Consider the following 21,245-nt stretch of genomic DNA (forward strand, 5'->3'; position numbering starts at 1 on the left):
ACAATCCACTCATAGGCGTAATTCAAGCACTGCTGGATCTGAGGTTTTTACACCTAACCCTCAGGCAGTACATAGGAAGACGCAGTCTGCATGTGCATACACATGAACATGTACATGCATGTCTAGATGTTTATCCACAGCAATGTGTAGCAGAACTGAGGGAACCTAAAAACAACATCGGTACATGTTCTCACTGGGACTCTCCTCACACACCACAGATGGGACATCACAAATTCATGTAACATTTCTTAATTCGGTGGATAAGCAACTTCTCTAGACTGACCGTTTTGCTCGTCATGACTGTAATGATGTAATAAAACTCTTTGAATACTGTGCTCTTACTGCAGTTATTAATCATTATGCTTCTGTTTCAAATACGTGTAAGTTCAAAAATATAAAAAAAGAAAAAGCTGGTGTCAATATAGCTGCTGACCTTTGCAGCTGTAAACCAAAGACAGTTTTTAACCAGTAAACAACTCAGCAAATATGAAACCTGTTCTGCCAGTGCTTGGAATAGTCAGGGCTTAAGATGACAGACTCTGCATACAAATCAGTTCTTATAGGAAAACAGATTTCTAGATGTGTTTGAGAGAGAATGCATGATTTCCATGACTCTAGATCACTGAAACAATTTATTTGAAAATATACTTTATTAAAACTAAATTAGTAATTAAAAAAAAAAAAACTAAAACCCAGTGTAAACTCCCACCACATTAGGCCTCTATTTTGGGTTAGAAATCCATCTAAGATCAACACCTTGAAAATAATACAAAGTGCCCTTGACTTCGTAAGGACTTCACAGAGGCCCACAAGTCCACATTACAAAACACACTCAGTATTTTAAGCTAAACTAAGCGTCTAGCTTCCTTTTATTAGGCAGCAGTTGATACAAAACTGCAATGCTTTAAATTCAGTTGCCTTGGACATGTTCATCTATACATACTATACTAGAAATAAATATTAATTTATCACATATCCCTTATAAAAAACCTAACAGGCCTCAGCTGGACTACATTTTCTTTAATTTAGCTACGTACATTGGACCCCATGTTCTCCCTTTCTCTGGGAGAACCAGAAGTTCATGTTGTTGTGTACCACGGAGAAAAGTGAATTCCTGAGAAACAGCTTTGGCCATTTCACTTATGTCTACAGGCATAACATTACTGCAGGAGTTTAGAATGAGATTTATTACATCACTGTTTTCTGTCTTTGAGAGAGTACACGTAGAATAGACCAATGATCCACCAGGACGCAATGCTTTAATAGCAGACCTGCAAATAATGAAAAAAAAAAAAAAATTCAACATAAGAAGTGACATACTGGCAATGGGGGAACATGTAAAGACTTATAAATCTACAGTTATAAATAGGTATAAATAAACATGAGAAAAATATCATCATGAAAACATCTTAACAGTATATAATCGACAGTTCAGGAAACTACCTGCAACACATTTATGCTTTCTCATTTATTAATGTATTCTCAGTAAACCGAAGGTATTTTTTACACAACAGTGACAAGCAGAATCCATTCAGAGTTGCAGAATATATTTCAAAAATTTATATGCACAGCAGAACTGTGAAAATGCTGCAACTGTGCATACAAAATGGGTTACGCCACATCAAAAGTGCTAGTTAGACACTTAGCTAGCTGCTTGCATGAACAAATATCAGAATGTACAGTTGTAGTAATAGCCTGAACTAATTACCGGGCTGTAATTTTACAAACATTTCTGCAAATTCTGCCACATATTTAGCAAGTAAGAGGACTCGGGGGTTTCACTGAGCCACTACTTTTCAACATGATTTCCTAAGGAAATATGACTCATTGGATCATATTGTCTGTTTATGTGCCTTTCACCTATTAACCCGTTGACAAATTGTGACTAAACAAAGGCAAAATGGTGGCTTAAGATTTCAAGTATCCTGAAAGCTTTGCAACTACTGGTGGATGGACAGAACAGAGGTTCTTTTTCACTTCCCCACTGGAACGGAGTTTAAACAGACTGCTTACTTTCCATTAAAGCAGATCTGAAAGGTCCTTTTTTCAGGCAGATAAAATATAACCTATGAGAGTACAGAAATGAGATACGCAATCCATATGCACCTACTGCAAATTAAAAGAGTAAGGAGAAAAATCCTAAATCTTGCAGCACAGAACATTCTTCAAATCTGGTACCACCACATAACTGAAAAAAGGAAGCTATACTAAAGGTTCATTTGCTATTAAAATGCTTTCTTAAGAGAATCCTTTTTAATCATACACTTTGGAGCCTTCTGGGACATAATGGCTCAAAGACTGGGGTATAAGCTAGTATTCAAACAGATCACACCTTTCTGCTGCTGGAAAACAGATACTACTTGGCTGAAGCAAATACTACACTAAAATACAATTGTTCCCTAAACAAAACTTCTTTTGTTTAAAACTATGAGAATCTGAACTGGTGAATGCTGTTACTCAGCTTGTGAGTATCAGAGAGACAACAAGGTAGGTGCTCAGGGGACTGCAAGTGTGTCACTGGGAATTCAGCAGGTGCACGAGGGCAGGGCAGGTACTGGAAGTATGTACTCATGGAGCACAGTGACACACAGAGACTTCCTGTATGGAAACACACTGAATAATCTTAGATTGGTAGATATTATTGACAGTACTGCACTGACACCCCTTCCCCTTCCCTCCCACCCCCACTCCCAAAATTCTACAGGGGAAAAAAAAAAACAAAACAAAACCCACAACACAAAAAAACCCAAAAATAACACCAAAAAACCCCCATATCCTTAAACCAGATGAGGTGAGCAGCCCCCAAATGTAGTGATCCTGATTCCAAGACCAGATAAACAAACACAATGCCATTGAAACAGCAATTCCTTCAGAGACAAGCTGAGCACTTGCTGCTAAGGGTGTTATCTGAACAAAGACAGTTGAGAAAGGAAAGAGGAAAATACAAGGGTAATAAGCTAAGTCCTTTTAACAGCATCGGGCCTTTTCAGGAGAAGAATCAATAAAAAAAGCCTCATCACAAGTGGGATCAAAGCAGATCACAGATCAAAGCTACTCTGAAAGTCCTGTCCGAAATAATATGGAAACATCAGGATAAATGACTGTTTCAGACAGAGATAATACAACTCTGTTCACCTTCTCAGGTGAAAACTCCTGTGTATTATACCCAATATGTTTCTCTGATGACTGTATACAGTGTCTTGCTCATTTTTCATATGAGTCTTGGCTACATTAATCAGCAAGCCAATTACGTATTTTACTGGAGTCTATACTACTCTAATTTCAGTAAGCGTAAAAGAACAGAGCAATCTCAACTGGTGATGCTCAAAATCAGTGTTTAATGCCTTTGTTTATCAGTCTTCAGTCAAAAGATGGAGACTGACCAGATGGCTAGCACATTTAGTCTATGTGAGCGAGCAGTTCCAGTTCAGCCTGTTATAGATGAAGAACAGGTTACAGAGTACTTAGGCAGTCTGAATACTTTCAATTTCACTGAGTCTAACGGATTCATTCTAGGATACCCCCAAAATTAGCTAAAGCTATCACAAAATGACAAGCTTATCCAGACCTCTGAGTAGCTTTTAGGAGTCTACAAAAATGTTTCAGAATGTTTTAGACACAGCTTGATATAGGATGACATTTACAAGCCACCTTGAGACAGTAAAACAGAGCAGGTGTCATCCTAATGTCCCTTCCAGATCTTAATTTCTAAAACTGTACAGTTACCAGTGTGCATTTGAATTGCTCAGCTCCAGATACCTACTCTTCCTCCCCACACTCATACTCCTTAGCAGGCTACAAAAGCACCAGTACTGGACCCAAGGCCCTAGGCTGACTCCATTGTCCCTCCAGCTACCTTCCTTGCTTGCAGCTGTCCTGCTGTGGCTGCAGCCCCCATTTAAAACGGCACCGCTTATGCTGCTGCTCTCTGGCCTGTCTGAGCAACTGCAGTGTGCCCAGATGTATGGAAGGTAACTCCTAAAGCAGAGCAGGAACATACAACTTTCCCTCTCGTGAACAAGCCAGCAGAGATCCCATCTCCTTGGTCTCCTACCAGTTCTGGAAAACATAAAAGCTTTTTTTTTTTTTTTTTTTCACATGTAATAGTTGCTTGCTTCCTATCTTTCACATTAGAACTCACGAGGACAGAGCAGAAATCTAAATGGGCTCTCAAAGTTGAGCTGATCTTCACGGTATTATTAGAAACCACCTACTTTACTCCTTTTCATAGAATTTCCCCCTCCAGCTACACCTTTTCCATGCATACATGAATGCCGAGCCATGAGAGGACAGCTAGTTGGCTTGAAAATTTGAAAATGTTTTGCATGATAATGAAGATGTACTTTTAGCATACCTCATAACTTTACTCATAGAAACAGGTAACAGCAACTGCTTTCCTACTCATAAGACAGGTACTACATGAACACTAAAGAAGTGAGAAAATATTTTTACCACGTGAAAGTGGAAAAGGTAAACGCATCGAGCAAAAACGTAGATGTAGCTACCTACAGCTTAGGGGGTTAAAAGCCTGAGCACTTGCTACATGACCTTTTCTTACCATATATACAGTAACAACCATTAAAGACAACACTTTCAAAGGCACCATGCTCCTACAACTGAGTCACTGGGGCAGTGATTCACAGGAAAGCGCAGCACAGGTTTCTGAACAAAATGCTGAAAATCTCACATCAAAAACCCCCTAACTCGAAGCCTCCTTTGCGTGGGAATCTTCACGGGCCCATGACCCAAAAAGGTCAGGCTGCTTAGTGCAGTTACTCTTTATTCTGAACCCAAGTCATGAATTAGAATATCTAAGGAGGATTACTTTATGCTGCAAGGTTAATCAATGTATCTATCCATCTTGTCAAGTTCAGCAACAGTTGTTTCAGTGTCTGTGCTCAAAGTCAACCGACCGCCATCCCTGATTAAGCCGTGCTTGGCTTTTGATAAACCTGCACTGAGCTGCAAAATTCAAAGTGAAGAAGTACTGGGCTCAAAGTCACAGAGTGATATTGCACCGGACTAAGCAGATCCAGGGAGTCTGGTCCCCTTGTCATCAGCATGACAGAGAATTCACTCATAAAAGAATTTGTTCAAATAAATTTAACAAACTAGTCTTTCTCTATTATCAATGGAGGGAAACAAGCTTCTGCAAGGGATAGGACAGAGCTGGAGCGTAACTTGCAGACATCTAGCAGAACCCACCACTGCTACTATGATTCCACCATCTAAGAATGTAAGTTCCCTCTTACAGTAAGCATCTTGATCACCTTCCAAATCCTTACTTAAAGCTCGACTCTTGGCTGAAGGAATTTGATGCCTGTTATAAGGTACTTCGTAACTTCCAAAAGCGGGCTCCAAGTCTAGAATGATTAAAAAGGATGCTAGGGTAAAAGACCCTAAAATATTTTTTCACCTTCCTTTGATTATAGTATATTGTTTGAAAATAAAATACATAGAAGTAATTAATCTGCAGTTATTTTTCTCCTGGCGGTACAGATGACTTTCAGATTTATTAAAGAATTAAAACCTTCAGTTTAAATATAAATCTATTTACACTTAATTTCATAGTTTTAAATTCAGGTGTATACATTTACTATAATGAATTTTACATGTTACAGGCACTATTAATGCGAAGTTTCAGGCTTCATACAGAGAAACATAAGAACACACATTAAAACCACAGGAAACTTTTCCTGGAGCCTCACAAATTGTTCATCTTTCCCAATAACCATGTTTGCTTCAATGACATGACAACCCCTTAGTACTTGCAGTCGCGACCCTAAAGCAGCACCACCACTGTTGGCAGCTGATAGATGCAAATCAAGATTTTCTGTTGCCTGTTATCATACTACACCACTGCAGAAGCGTGAGGTTATTGTTTTAGTGCCATAACATAGTCAAGGGCTATCAGAGAAGACTAAAATCAGTGAAATGCATGACAAACCATTAAGATGCCCTATTTACCAGGTAGGGCCTGTATACAAGATCTCCAAGGTCAGTTCTTCCAGGAGACAATATAAAACAATATGCTAAAGTAGTAATTACATTACCGAACTGCAAGTACTATTGTACATTTGTTACCAGATGACATACATGATAAACAAACAAACAGAGACAGCTCTTCTCTGGGGTTCTGAAGACAACTTTAGTACATATCAGTATATCACAATTCAGGAGACTTTAGTGATATCAAATAGTCCAATATTTTAATTACATCTTCAAATCATTAATAGCTTGGAATTGCAATAACTGGAAAACTGCAAGATAGAGTGAGATCCACTGGCACATCATTCTATAGAAACTTGCTTGATGCTCCTCCATACCTGCTTTGAACTACTGACATTATCACTTTATAGCCCCCAAATCTACACTGAAATCTGTCCAGCACGTTAGCACAAGACATCTGTAATCCAGACAAAAGGTTGATGTCCATCCCATTCAAGAAGTACTCTAAAACAATTTAAGGGATGCAAATTGCTCCTCTCCTCATTCTAAATGAAGGTTTTTTTTTTAAAAAAAGAAAAAAGTATTAACAATACTTTGTATTTTGCAGGGTGTCTCTTTGGATATGGGCTCAATGGCATGTATTGTACTATGGAAGTCAGAGGTACAAAAGACGTGTAAGACTAATCTCTCCTAACCTCTCTTATTACAGGATAAGATTTTTTTAAAGAAATACATTATTTTAAAGAAGTTTTATTTAGTTTATTTCTCAAGAATTACTTTCAATCTAACAATGGGAAAGATGCTAACAGTAAATTAGGGAAAACAGAGCTATATTATTATTTAAAATCTCAGGGAAAACACCACTCTAGAGCCACATGACAACCCTAAAACCAAAAAACTCTTACATGAAACTAAAATGTAGTTAGCTAGGACCCAAAAAGAGGATTTTTCACACTTACAGAAAATTAAACATGATAGGCTCACATTTTGTTAATTCTAAAAGTCTTGGTGTCTCAAACATCCTTCAAAAAATAGGCAGACAATAAATATATATTTCATACCATAGCTAGCACGTGAATGTCCAGCATACTCCTCCTGTGCTTGGGTTTATGTTGCATGCCATTGGAAGTGTCAGCATTAATTATGTTAATCATTCAACCATTTTCAGTATTAAAGTAAAAAAGATTACATATATTTTAGGTCAATTTTGAAATAATAAAACATTTCAACAGTGCCATCTTTTGGCAACTGGGATGTATTTCTGCTCAACGTGCAAGATTGTCTGATCAGAATAGAAACTGCCAACTCTTTTCTAAACTATGAAACAAACAAAGGACCTCAAGATGCATTTATTTTATCCACAATTCTATTTTTTTTATCGACTGAATCACAGAATGGTTGGGGTTGGAAGGACCTTAAAGATCATCCAGTTCCAACCCCCCTGCCACGGGCAGGGACACCTTCCCCCAGACCAGGTTGCTCCCAGCCCCGTCCAACCTGGCCTGGAACCCTTCCAGGGAGGGGGCAGCCACAGCTGCTCTGGGCACCCTGTGTCTCACCACCCTCATAGGGAATAATTTCTTCCTTATAGCTAATCTAAATCTGCCCTCTTTCAGTTTAAAACCATTACCCCTTGTCCTAATCACTACACTCCCTGATAAAAAGAGTCCCTCCCCACCTTCCCTGTAGCCCCCTTTAAGCACTGGCAGGCCGCTGTAAGGTCTCCCTGGAGCCTTCTCTTCTCCAGGCTGAACGACCCCAACTCCCTCAGCCTGTCCTCACAGGGGAGGTTCTCCAGCCCCCTGGTCATCTTTGTGGCCTCCTCTGGACTCACTCAAGCAGGTTTATGTCCTCCTTATGTTGGGGGCCCCAGAGCTGGACACAGGACTCCCAGTGGGTTCTCATGAGAGCAGAGTGGGAGAATCCCCTCCCTCGACCTGCTGCCCACACTTCTCTTGATGCAGCCCTGGACACAGCTTTCTGGGCTACGAGCACATGTTGCTAGCTCATACTCAGTTTTCCATCTAATTATTAGTTTCCACTGATACCCCCAAGTCCTTCTCCTCGGGGCTGCTCTCAATCCGCTCATCACCCAATCTGTATCTGTGTTTGGGATTGCTCTGACCCATGTGCAGGACCTTGCACTTGGCCTTGTTGCACTTCATGATGTTTGCACAGACCCACCTCTCCAGCCTGTCCAGGTCCCTCTGGATGGCATCCCTGCCCTCCAGTGTGTCGACTGCACCACACAGCTTGGTGTCATCAGCAAACTTGCTGAGGGTGCGCTCAGTCCCGCTGTCCGTGTCACCAACAAAGATGTTAAACAGTGCTGGTCCCAACACCAACCCCTCGAGAATGCTGCTCATCACTGCTCTCTACTCGGACGTTGAACCATTGACCACAACTACTTGAGCGTGACCATCCACCCAGTTGCTTACCCACTGAGTGGTCCATCAGTCAAATCCATGTCTCCAATTTAGAGACAAGGATGACGTGTGGGACAGTATGAAATACAGGGATGAAGAGATCACCCATTTCCTTCTTTGTCTAACAAGAGTCCAGATACATTGTGGCAATATGGCCTGCATGTTAAAGGTTTTGCTTTTATTTCTCCAAACCAAGTCAAAATGATAAGGAAATTCCTTCTGTGTCAAAATACCAATTTTTTTTAACACTTTGTGATGGGCGGTGACAGAGGTGTGTAGGAGACACAGACGCTAGTTCAAGTATTCTCTCCATACCCTGAGCATGTACTCCCTCTGCTCTTCTCTAAGTAAGCTTTGCTACCATGGAGAGAGACTGCAGTTCAGAATAACACAGTAGCAACAGCAAAGCGAACTGCTTTTTTTCAGCTTTAGATTGATCTAGAAATAAAAGTAGAGAGAGTCACCAAAGAAATGCCCAAACAACCTAACACCACAAAACCAAAAAACCCACCCTGTTCTGCTCTAGCCAAAATTTGTCCTGAAAGTTCTGATAAATAACATTCCTATAGCAAACAAATTTAAATTGTTCTAAAGCAAAAACAGAACCTTCAGTTTAATATTATTGAGCTTTCTCTTCTTATGCATAGTGCCTTCTGAAATACTCATCATGTTAACACAGGGCTACGAGACGTCCTTTGCAATTTCAGAACTGCAGTGCTTTTGCAATGGTAACAGATTGGTTTATTTCCCATCCACAGATTTAAGAGCCACAAGTGCCAACGCAATGCTCAAGAATTTTTCTTGCACTCTCAACGTTGCAGCTGCCTCACACACTCGCACGCTGGGTTTCTGCACGCTCAGTATCACTGACAGCAAGGCTGTTTCTAGCTGGCTAGCCTCCAGCAGCCAGAGGTAGTCCACTGTCACAAACCTTCAAACCTTTTGTCTTTTTAGTCATCCCAGAATTACCTTACACACTCTCAAAGGCCCATCTCTCTTCCCAACTTAAACTACTTACAAGAATAAAAATATATATAGCCCAAGCAAAACCTTCTCAGCTACAGAAAGGAGAACAAAAGACCTTTAAAACCCACTACAGACTTTGCCACACAGCCTCAGAGTTAGTGTTTTTCCTTACAGCTTATGAAACATATATACATAGAAAGGACTGAAAGTGGAATTAAAGCAAAATATGCGTCCGAATGTAAACTTGCGATCCCAGAAAAACTGCCTAGCTGCTGGGTAGCTTATTTATCTACCCATGCAATTATTTATTAATTCAATAAACTGTTTTGCAACATATCCTAAGGGACTTGATCTGTAAGTTACTCACAGGGCACTGCCAACAGCTTAAGGAACCAGGCAGTACATTAAATCAGAAACACTTTATTTTAACAACTCTAATGGAAGACAACATGGAGCTACAACAGTGGCCCCAGCACTCACTGTGAAGAAACTCAAACCAACCATGAGTCTAAAACACTCAGTAAAACGACTCATACCGGCAGCAACATAACCAACAGTGTTTTGGGGAACGGCGTAGCACAAACACGCCACATTCAAGCATATGAAATCAAAATAAACCCCAAAGTCTCCTTGTCCAGTCAGCAGCTATCTAACTGTTTTCATCCAGAGGGGCAAGGATGCACAGAGCGGGAACATGGTTTGCACAGCAAGACACCCTGGGCAGCATTCCAAATTTGGAGCCTGGGGCCAGCAGTCTATAGAAACTATTCAGCTTTTCTAAGCTAGAAAGTGGTTAATGAAGGAATCATCCACACAACCCACAGATGATTTGTTGGTCCAACAGTTGTAATTCTATAAAATTCCCAGTGGAGCTAATTGACTAGATGGTTATGGATAACGAGTGGATTAAATGGGCATCTACAGAGAGGAGCAAAGGGGAAAATTCCAGAAAAAGAGCTGAAGAACAGTGTGATGAAGCAATGCTCTACGCAATTTTCTCCACTTTCCTATGTGCCGCCTTCTTTCCCTTCTTCACAGAAAATGGCATCCACTTCTTTCCTCAGCTCACCTCTCCCCCTCTGGTACTGGGGTTCAGAATTCCTTCAGGTCTCTCCAAAACACTCCTGAACTTCACCCAGGGAGCTCCTGTGCAGGAGTTCAGCACACACTGAAACAGAAATCTGTGGCACAAGACAGCTGCCATATTTCTGGAAGGAATCCCTTGTGCTTTTCCTTCCTCCATGACATTCAGCCCTTTTAATGCCTGACTCTAAAACTCAAGCAACTTCTATGATGGTAAATTTTTTTAGAGGTTCAAGACACTGGCTCTCCATGCCTTTGAAATGAACGCTAAAGGCTGAGATTTTTTTTCATCAGTAGCAAATCACAAACAAAACTGAATCACTTTGCCTGCACAGGACAACTAGTTAATTCCAAGTATCTCCCTTTTCACTTCAACATTATGTGCCCATGTAGCCATAAAGGCTTTTGTCATAAAGCACAAATGATACAGTAGTACCATATGCTAGATATATGATGGTATGTTAATAAAATCCAACTTTTGCCTTCACTCTACAACAGCAAAAAAACCCACAATTAAGAGCACACAATTCCTCTTTTAGATATCCGTGGAAAACTCTACACTCCAGTGAAAATCAGAGGTGACACTGAATGCAGACGGACAATTATCAGGATTTTTCCAGCATATCACAGTATTTACTACACAGTACATGAAAAAGACTCTTTTTCAACAAATAAACCTATGACTAAATGTACTCTGTGAAACCACATGACTAATTTTCACATACCAGAGAAAACAGAGCAGCTTGTAACTTAAGGTTTGTTATATTTGTGCCCTACGTTTTCACCAAAATTCTTAACATTTATTCTAACTAAGGTATATTTTCAAAGGTCTGGACTAGAGTAAATAAAGCAAGTCCTGTGGCATGTAGATTAGCCTTTAGGGACTTAGGTTGCCAATTCTACTTGATGACATAAGAGAAGCAGTCAATCTCATTTTATTTCCCACGTGTGCAGATTGGTAGACCACCATACAAAGTGGCTGCATGATCAGCAGTCTCTGCTCTGGGACAGAAGCAACAAGACAAACACAGATCAAAAGCTTTATGAAGCTGCTTGCACAACATCTGATTACTTATAAATGACATTAACTAATGGCTTAAGTGCCCTTTAATTCAGAAAAAAAAGGTCCAGAATGTTTGGGTGGCGTTTTTTTTTTTCCTTCCAAATAAAAACATATGCATAACCCTCCTACCTCCCAAACTATTCAATGAGAAAAAAACCAAACCAAAACAACAACAAACTCAAAACTTCTGGTAACCTTTCTTGATTGATATCCAAAGAAAAAGTGTTCTTTGTAGAAAGGGAAACGTTCATTTTATCTTACTATTGTGCTCTACTTGCACAATACGTATCTCCTTGTAAGAGGAAATACATATGTTATACAGAACCAGACACAGTTCCTTAAAAATCACATTTCTAAACAAAATAGGGATTGAAACATTGAATGATATGGGATGAATAAAGGGTTTTCTGTGTTTCTCAAGCCAAGTTTAATGCTTCATCCTAAATTCTGGAAAATGAGAATACATCCAACTTGAAAGAGATCAAGTAGGAAAATGAGCATTTTGCATGGCTTATTTTGCCACCAGTAATCCAAAGCACACTTCAAATTTCTCATGCACCTCAAATTCCCCCAACCCTCTGAACTTCGCTTGCGCGTGTCTTAGGTAGTTGAAGCAATCTCTCTTGTAGCTCACCAGTAGGGAGAAAAAAAGAGGTGAAAAAGGAAACTCAGCCAACCTATATATTTTAAAGTTAGTCTGAGCTCCTGTGGACCAGAACTCTATTGAAGACCAATTAGAGCTGTTTAATTGCTGAGAGATGCTGTGTATAGAAGAGTTAGAGCTGTCTAAATGCCTTGGCTGTGTTTTCTAAATTGTATGCTGTTGGATTTATTTTCATCTGAACCCTAACAGTTTCTTTTAGCTGCAGTAACTGGTCTAGGAATAATTACAAACTCCATAACAGTTTCACCACTAAGTTATTATGAATTTGAGCTCAACCCAAAATTTAATTTCTATCTGAAAACTGATAACATTGGTAAATTCACTTACAGGAACCACTGCATTTTGTGTTAGCATTCAGTATCAGGAAATGAACATTCCTTCCTTACTCTGCAATTTGTTTTCTGCATGAACACTCCAAATAATAACAAGATTTGCAGTGTGTTCTTGGATTATAGTGCTCAGCAGGGATGCTTTGGTTTCGGTATTAACAATCATTACAAACTCAATTTCCTTCAAATCAGTGGTGCCCCCACCGCTTATAAAATTTGCTGTTCAGCATTTATGCCACTTATTTACATTTCAAATTTCATTCAGACTGGAGTAGGAAGACTGTTGTATCAGTTTCAACACTTCTTTCAAATCTTCATTCTCTGAAACATCTATGTACTTAAAAATTATACTGTATTGCAAAAACTACATTTCCTTCCTTCACCTTTCCTCTGATGTTCCCAGCTTCCCCCCCAAGCAGATCTGCTTAAAGAAGATAAAAATGTACAAGATGGCCAAACCCAGAAAAACAGATTATAAGTGAAGCATTTCCTTAATTAAGGGGGAATGTCAAATTTTGAGATAAGTGTCACTTGATAGAAGTGAAAACAGAACTCCCCTTTGCATTTCATTCTTCTCATTTGTGTGTTATCCTTACACTTAATAATACTGCTGAACTGAAATAATGGTTGGTCCTTACACTTTAAGTTTCATCTTAAAAATCACAGCATTTCTTATACTACTCTCAGCAAAATTGCTGGCATCCAGCTTTACACTTGTTTTTGTTTTACAGATACAGGAACCAGGGTGAGAAATGCCCACGTGCATAAAGCACCAGGTAACCTCAATAGGTAAAACAGAGGTAGCTCTGCATGAGCTGACTCGCACAAGACGCAGTACAGCTGGATTAACATAGGTTCAGCCTTCCTGAACATTACTGGAAGTACCAGAGATGGGATTCAAACTCAATTTCTTATTTATAACTATGCACTCTAGCCATGAAACAAAGGATTGAACAGAGTAGCATTCCACAATTTTAATTGTGTCAAACTTCTAATGCACTTGCATGAATCATTTAAGCCTTTCCTGGTCTCATTTTATCATTTCCTTTTTCCTTTTCACATGGGATCTGAGATATCTTTAGTATTGGAAATTCATCCTAAAGTGATCAGATAAAAGGAACAATAAAAATACAAAGGACAGCTATACCATTTACTAAGTATGCATCAAGTATTTTACCCAATAACACTTGTAATCTCCAACTCTTGAACCTAACCCTTTATTTCATATGCTCCAAAATCTTTAAAAAGACAAAAAAAATTCCAGTGCACATAACAATAGACTGGTCAATCTTATACAACTATTCAGACCCATGTTAAGCAATGAAATTACTATCCTTTTACTTCAATTTACATATCAAAAGTATATTGTCCTTACAAATCTAATTCTTATTGCTGTTCCTATAGTAAAGTATACTTTCAACAGAAGCAAAGTTCTCTTCTTGATTTAGGAATAATTCAATTAAATCTGATTTGGGCTGACAGGAATGTGTCATTTTTTTGAAAACAAGGTTTCCAGTGTCATGAGTTCTGTACTTCAGAATTACAATCCGGAGTGATTTATGCAAAGTCTCTAAATTTCTCTGCATGATATACACTTTCTTTTGGTAGGGGTTCACAAATTGGATTTTATATGTCAAATATTGAAAAAGGAACACTGAAACAGGTCAGTGTTTTAAATGAGACTGATTTCTTCAAAGGAAATGGGTGACATGATGCATTATTGCAATAAGATACTCATATTTCTGCTATAAATCATAGGCTTCTGCTAGGCCTTTTTCAACTGGAAGTCATGCAAAACTATTTTGAACTGCTGCAATGGGAACTTTCCATAAAAACTTTCTTTTTCCTTTTTATGTTATTTTTCCCTCAATTTGCTTTGACAGATGGACTTCAGGCATGACTGTTACTCTGCAAAAAATCCTCAAGTCTAGAAGGTATTATTGGGAAGTCACCTTTTTTTTTTTTTTTTCCCCAATGAGAAAAATGGTACAGTCTGAAATGCTTTACAAATGCTAGCCTATGGCTGGTATTAAAAAATGTAATACACAACACCCTTGATTTGGATTACAGGTGGATGTTCTTGAAAAATAAACAATCCTTTCTCCCCCACCAAACCCCATATTCTTTTACTTTTTTACCTTATCAATTATGATCAGTGGTCTTTCTGAGCTACAAATAGTCAAATGGGTATTAAATTCTAGCAGCATGTAAGAAAGTGCAATAGTGGACTCAATCTCTTGATACAGACAACTCAGAAAGCAAATTCTGAAGCAGCATTAACTAATGACCTAAGTGATGGTTGGTAGTCAGTGCTGACTTACAGCTCAGTTATCAAAGTGTGCAATAAAGAACCATAAAGGGTAAAAGAACAAAAACAACAAAAGGAGCTAGGGAAGGATGTCCAGCTTGGTAGGTTTATAGACTCTTTCACAGATAAAAAAACACTATTAAAAATTATACGTATGTGTTTGCTTCAGCTGAGGGATATATCTGAGACCATTTTAGCTGTGTCAACCAAAAATGTTTTGATATGGTACCAGACTGTTCTGAGTCATCTGAAAATGGACATATATGTGAATAAGTGAGTTAAGAGGACCTACACCTCATTGCTTATATTACCCTGTAAAAATTTCCATATTCACATTAACCTAGATCAACTGTTTATTCTAAACAGCACTGTAACACTCTCACATAGTGAAACCTGGTTTTGGTTATTAAACATGACAAATCTTGCCCCCATGTAATTTTTATTAATTATGAATAGCTCCTTTAATAGCTTTCCTTTGCACTTCTCACCTTAGCAGCTGGAATTGTAGAGATGATAACTCCTTCCTTTGTGTTAGCCTAAGCACAGCTTGCTGAATATCAGAAGAGAATAGCCAACTTCTGTCATTTGAACAAGGAGCATCAACAAGTATCTAAACAATAAATAAGAGCAAATAAGACAATCCACAATGAATTGCATGCCAAAAATCTACTCAGCTTAGTTTTGCAAACACTTAGAACATCCTTTTTATTTTACATTTTAGTGGCATAAACAATCTAATTACTATTCTGAGATGCTTGTATGGAGATATTGGGAGGGGACTGGGGAGAGATAAGACATCACTGCTCCAAAAGTACCCTCTACCTTAAGAGCTCTCACTTGTTCCTCCCCCTCCTAATTACACATCATGCAAAGAATGCTGCTGCAAGGTCTTCAGAATTCACTACCAAGGTTCAATAGGTAACATCATCTAACACATGAATGCACAACAGGCTTCATAAAGTGATTCCCAAGGCTCCGCAAATCCTGTACATGACCTTGGTTCCCCTTGATAGGTCATATATTTTTGTAGGGGCCAGAGGAGAAAAAAAAAATAAATTAAAAACCAAGCAACATAGGAAGAAAAAGAAGCAGAATGCAGAAATATCATTTGCTAATAAGACACAATGTTACCTTGTCATATAATTCTGGCTTCAGATCTCCAATCTGTCTTCCATCCAGTTTAGACACCATCATTACATTAATCAAAGGATCCGGGATGAAGGATTCTATTGTCTGTTTCAACCACCTTAACCTCAAATCATCATATTCGTTACAGTGAAACTGGCCTTTGAAAATTAAAAAAAAAAAAAAAAAAAAAAAAAAAAAAAAATTGAACACCCTAAAATAAGTATGTTTTTTGTTTTGTTTTTTCATAAATGAGTTACACCAATTTCAGAAGTTCTGCTTTTGTGCCTTGTCTGTCACAGAGTTTACAAGTTATGTGCTTATGTTATTGCATGTTTTATAACACTACTGAACTTTTATAAACCTGAGTAAATTTCAACATGCTCCTACAGTAATCCATATTTACTATCAAATACTTACTGTAGCAATAGACTTCCACACTAAAACAAACTTTAAACATGATCCATATCCAAAGACCAGTACTAGGAGAATGCCCTTCTGGTCTCCTTGAGCCACTGCCCAAATGAAGTACATTCCCCTTATTAATTACCTTTTAAATAAATAAACCATCCACTTTGTGTATCCTAAGCCAAGCAGTTCAAACCCTTTTTTATTTAAAATTTAAGCCAGAAGTGTTTTAACAGAAGCCTATTGGTTGCACTTACTTTTAACAATGTAGCCAGAGTAGTTACCCCTTCAGAAGAAACACTGCTGTTGCTTGCACCCAGACCAGAAGCAGCATATTTTTTTTTCTTAGTTCTGTTTTCTAAATTAATAAAATTCCTGTTTTCATGTCTCCACAGGTTGCCCTACACCATGTTTGCCAAACACAACATGGTACATCTTAGCATTCTCTGAGGTATATTCAGAATCAACTTCCTTACATCTTACATTCTCAGCAACAATTTGGTATGTTCAAAAGCAGCCATGGGATAAAAATGTTTTTTCCCCAAGCCTTTTGAAAGGGTAATACACATTGTGGCATCGCCTCATTCCTCTAGTGATGAGGATGTGAGAACCAACTGTAATCAACAGGTGCAGGTGGTTATAGTAATGGTCTCATCATTAAGACCATAAGGTGCTGTGAAGATGTTGAGACAATTACTAACACAGACACTCAGAAATGGCAATCACAGCTTGCCTTAACTCCCTGGCTGGGAAGAACTGAGCTGCTGTTTGCTGTTGCCTTCTAAACACTGTGATTATCTTAGTGCCTTCTGCAACATCTAGGTGGATTGAGACACAAAGCTTATTAAGTACTGATACAGAGCAATTCCTCATCATAAGCTTTCTCCCTCTGCCTAGATCTTGCACATCTAATTTGTTATGCTCCGTTTTATATCAGTACACTTAAATCTACTTAGACAATTTGCATAGTACTGGCCAGAGGTAGCAGAGGAAAATGAAAAAAAAGAGAAAAAAAAATTACAGGTAATGTTAAAATTGCAGATTACTTACCACCCTGTGCCAACAAATCTACATAATTTTAAGTAAATTCTTGAGAAGTAATGGTAAGGGAACCAGTGGAAGAAGGAAAATATAGCTACTCCACCTTTGTTTGTCAGTCTGCAGTAACTTTTATTTAAATAACCACTGCATTTTTCATCCTCTTTTAGGTAAACAAACTTCATAAAAATCTTACTAAACAGCATGGAACTACTTGGAATATAAACTGCTGTTTTTTTTTTTTTGCTTTCCAACCCCAATCTTCTACAGAAAATGGGCACAACTGCAACAGCCCAGGCACAGAGCCAGGGATCAGCTTCTAACAGCGCCTCGATACTTTACCTGGATAGGCGCACTGCAGTAGAGCTACTGATTTACCCCCTGGTGCAGCACAGAGATCCAAAACGTTTTCCCCATCCTTCACTTCTAACGCCAACACTGGCAGCAGCGATGCAGCATTCAGCAGATAATACTCTTTCAGTTTACCAGCCTGGTGTCTTTGTGCAGGGAATCTCCCAGGAGTCCTCCTGATGTAACACTTAAACGATGCTGGAAGATAGGGCAAACTTGCTGGAAAGACAGGATGATATCCCTTTGCACGCAAGGTGTTCCCCACTTCAGCAGATGGGCTGAACTTGTTGAGCAGAATGGCGTACTGCCAGCACAACGGGTATGTGAGTACATCTCTAGATTGAAAAAAGGAAAAGTTATGAGGTCGCTTGACAAATAAAATGAGCTTTCCATAGTGTAGGTAGCCTTTTCTTACATAAGGTTAACAGTCTCACCATTGGATGATTCTGGTATCATCAAAAAGGAAACAATTTGATTAGATATAATTAAGCAAAGTATGCAGGAAAATAATTTTTATAGGAAATCAAGCCACCCCATTTTCTCTAGTTATTGCATTTAAAACACTAACTTATTCTGAAACAAGATGTTCTCTATTTTTCTTAATTCTTTAACAAATGACCATAGAAGTTATAAATGATGAGGCATAGTGATCTATCTGACTATAAAGTACTTCCCTAGTCAAAGAACAACCGTAATATCACTTGTAAATATTCACAACAAAAAGAATCACGTTGGCTTTGCAATGGTTATTGCAGTCAACACCATAAAATGCAGTTTTTACAAGTGTTCTTTTCTAAATTTCCTTTTATGTTCTGCAAACATCGGGGCAGAAAAAAACTTAAACCAATAGATATTCCTGGAAGACAGTCCCCAAAAAAGTGCTTATATGGTAGAAACGTGCTTGTTTGTATTTCATTTCACTTTTTCAGACCTTTCTTACATGGATTTCCCCCACTTTCTATTTGAACTCCTCTCAGCACTTCTTCACCTAGTCTCAAAAAATAGTCCTCAGGAATATTCATTGCCTAAGAGAAAAACACATTGATCCAACCTAAAAGAATTTTTAAGTTGATTTACTTAATGCTATACATCTATGCTGGTTTGTGGGGTTTTTTTGTTTTTGTTTTTGTTTTTTTTTTTTTTAAAAAAAAAAAAAACCAAGGAGGACAGTTATTTTAAACTACTTTTCAATCCAAAGAGGCTAAACCAAAGAGGGCACTCAGAGGAAGCACATGGTTTCTACAGCTGTGATCACATTAGACTCTTTTCCATTCAAAGTAATGTGGCACTGAACATAGAAGTATGCCTCATACACTTTAGGTCTAAGTCAACTGCTTTTGTTCAAATTCCTGTTGAAAGGTATATAAGCTAAGCAGTGGACTTCTCCAGAAGGGCTCTTCTGCTGACTTTCCTATGAGCAACAATCACCAGCTAGCTGGTAAGATGCCTCCCCTCAATACCACAGCCAGTTCTTTAGAGGCTGTGTGATCAAGGCCCAAATTAAGTGATAGCCCTTTCTGTACATGTCATTAATATTCAATTTCTTCTAATGAAAGAAATCAGGGGGATGTACTTCTAACATCTTCGTCCCAGTCTCTCAAGATACTATAAAGCTGTAGAAAAAATAAACCCTAATAGCAGCTGTTAAGTGTACACAGGGATGCTTTTAGATCATGTTTTAACAAAACAGACAACAAACACAGGAGGTGCCAGTCTCCCTGCAATGCCCATGCATTCAGGAGAACAGACACTTCATCATGTCCAAAAGAATCATGTCAAGGAAAACAATAAGAAATGCCAAGTTTCAGTCTTCTGCTATTTAACACTTTTACACTAGTTCTAAACTGAAAATAAACTGGGGCAGTTGTTACAGTCCATGAATCTTTTCAAAGCTATTTTATGAAACACTTAAAAAAATAACAGAACCTGTCTTCTTCCTCCCCCTTCTCCCCAAAACAACAGACCTGACACTGGTCCATGCATCTCCCAGTTCCGCTGTGTACTGCTTCTCAAAATGATCCAGAACAACTTGACAAATCTGCTTTTGAAGTTTCCCTTTTGTTTTATTTTCCACCTTCAGAGAAAGGAGAAAAAAAGAAAAGTGGTAAAACCAACCAAACAAAACCCTCCATAGTTCTCACTAAATTATTAGAAGAACATTTTATCAATTGAAATCAACTTAGTATCAGTGATATTAGGATGTTCAAATATCAAGGCTACCTCACACATGCAATCAAGATGTAACAGAAATTTCAGAGAACAAACAAGTTAAACTAGCATACTCTCTTCTTCCTTACCTCTGAAGAGGTCATTCAAAGCTTGCTGATAATACTCCTCCATAACCACTGTGTGAATAATACAGTGATTCCTGGGACTCTAATATACCAAGAGCAAAGTAAGCATGGCAGGATTACGATCACCTCTGCCAAGGTGTACCTATGTGCTTAACTAAAAGAAAAAAAATAATTTGAGTCGTTGTGGAAGTCAGCCGGAGTTGAGCCATGAAGCACTGCAATAACTAATTTATAACTACTCGCTTACACGTTTTGTTTTGTTAACCTGTGAAAATGTTATATTTTAGTGGGGGGGGGGGGGGGGGGGGGGGGGGGAAAGAACTTTCGGTTTCTCAGCAAACTTACGATACTCGGGAGGAAAACCTCAAGGGCAAACGCTGAATTTTGCGGGATTTCCCCCGCTAAGGACAGGCCTCTCCCCCTTCCTGCCAAACAGCGGCCCCCTCTGAGGGGAATCACTTCCCTCAGCAGAAGAGACAACCTGAAGGACCCGCTAAACTCCGAGTTACTTCTGCCAACTACTAAACACCCCGGTGCGCGCGTGGGCCCGACGGCGCGCGGTGCCTGCGTGGGAGGGCCGCGCTGCCCACGGGGAGCGGCCGGTGCCGGGAACGGCAGGCCGAGACACACGGACGCGTTCTCTGAAGGGACACGGGCACTGCGAAAAGGGGGGTTAAGCGCCGCGGGCCGGGGCCGGTCACGAAGCGGCACCGGCGGCGCCTCCGACACCTACAAACGCCCCAAACCCCCAACGCCACCGCCGCAAACGGGGAAGCTCCGCTCCCGGCCCACTCCCCGGGGGAGGCGGGGCCCGGCGGCGGCGGGGAGCACGCCGAGGCAGCTGTACGGCGCCGGGCCCGCGGCAGGGCCGCCCCTCCCGCCCCGCCGGCGGCGGCGGCCGAGCCCCCTCCGGCCCCTCACCTGCTGCGGGGCCCGCGGAGGCGGCGGCGGCGGCAGCCGGGCGGCCGCGCGCAGCAGCCGCATGGCGGGAGGCGGGCGGCGCCACGGCGCCCCCTAGCGGGCCCTGCCGCTCCCGGGGGGGCGGGGCTTGCCCTCAGCCGTTGGGATTTGTTTGGTTGTTTTTTTATGTTTGCTTCTTTTTTTTTTTTTTTTTTTTTTAATTTTTGTTATTTTTTTTTTTTTCTCCCCCACCGCGGGAGGTTGTACTGTCCTCCAGTCGCCTCTGCCGCCCCAGGAGATAAACAAGGATGGGGCGGCAACTCGACCCTCGCTTCATCAGC

General features: G+C 39.8%; 1 protein-coding gene across 1 annotated transcript; it reads right to left on the reverse strand.

Moving 5' to 3' along the window:
- Positions 1-631: 631 nt before the first annotated feature.
- On the reverse strand, positions 632-20,252 carry NSUN3 (NOP2/Sun RNA methyltransferase 3). Its single transcript, XM_009965001.3, has 6 exons — positions 20,008-20,252; positions 19,675-19,784; positions 17,702-18,045; positions 15,920-16,074; positions 15,277-15,398; positions 632-1,271 (listed from the first exon to the last, which is right to left on the reverse strand). Exons 1-6 carry the CDS (start codon positions 20,020-20,022, stop codon positions 1,010-1,012), a joined length of 1,008 nt encoding a protein of 335 aa, XP_009963303.2. The 5' UTR covers positions 20,023-20,252; the 3' UTR covers positions 632-1,009.
- Positions 20,253-21,245: the final 993 nt, after the last annotated feature.

Source organism: Tyto alba, unplaced genomic scaffold (genome assembly GCF_018691265.1).
Source record: "Tyto alba isolate M040663 unplaced genomic scaffold, T.alba_DEE_v4.0 Super-Scaffold_14, whole genome shotgun sequence".
Lineage (NCBI taxonomy): Eukaryota > Metazoa > Chordata > Aves > Strigiformes > Tytonidae > Tyto > Tyto alba.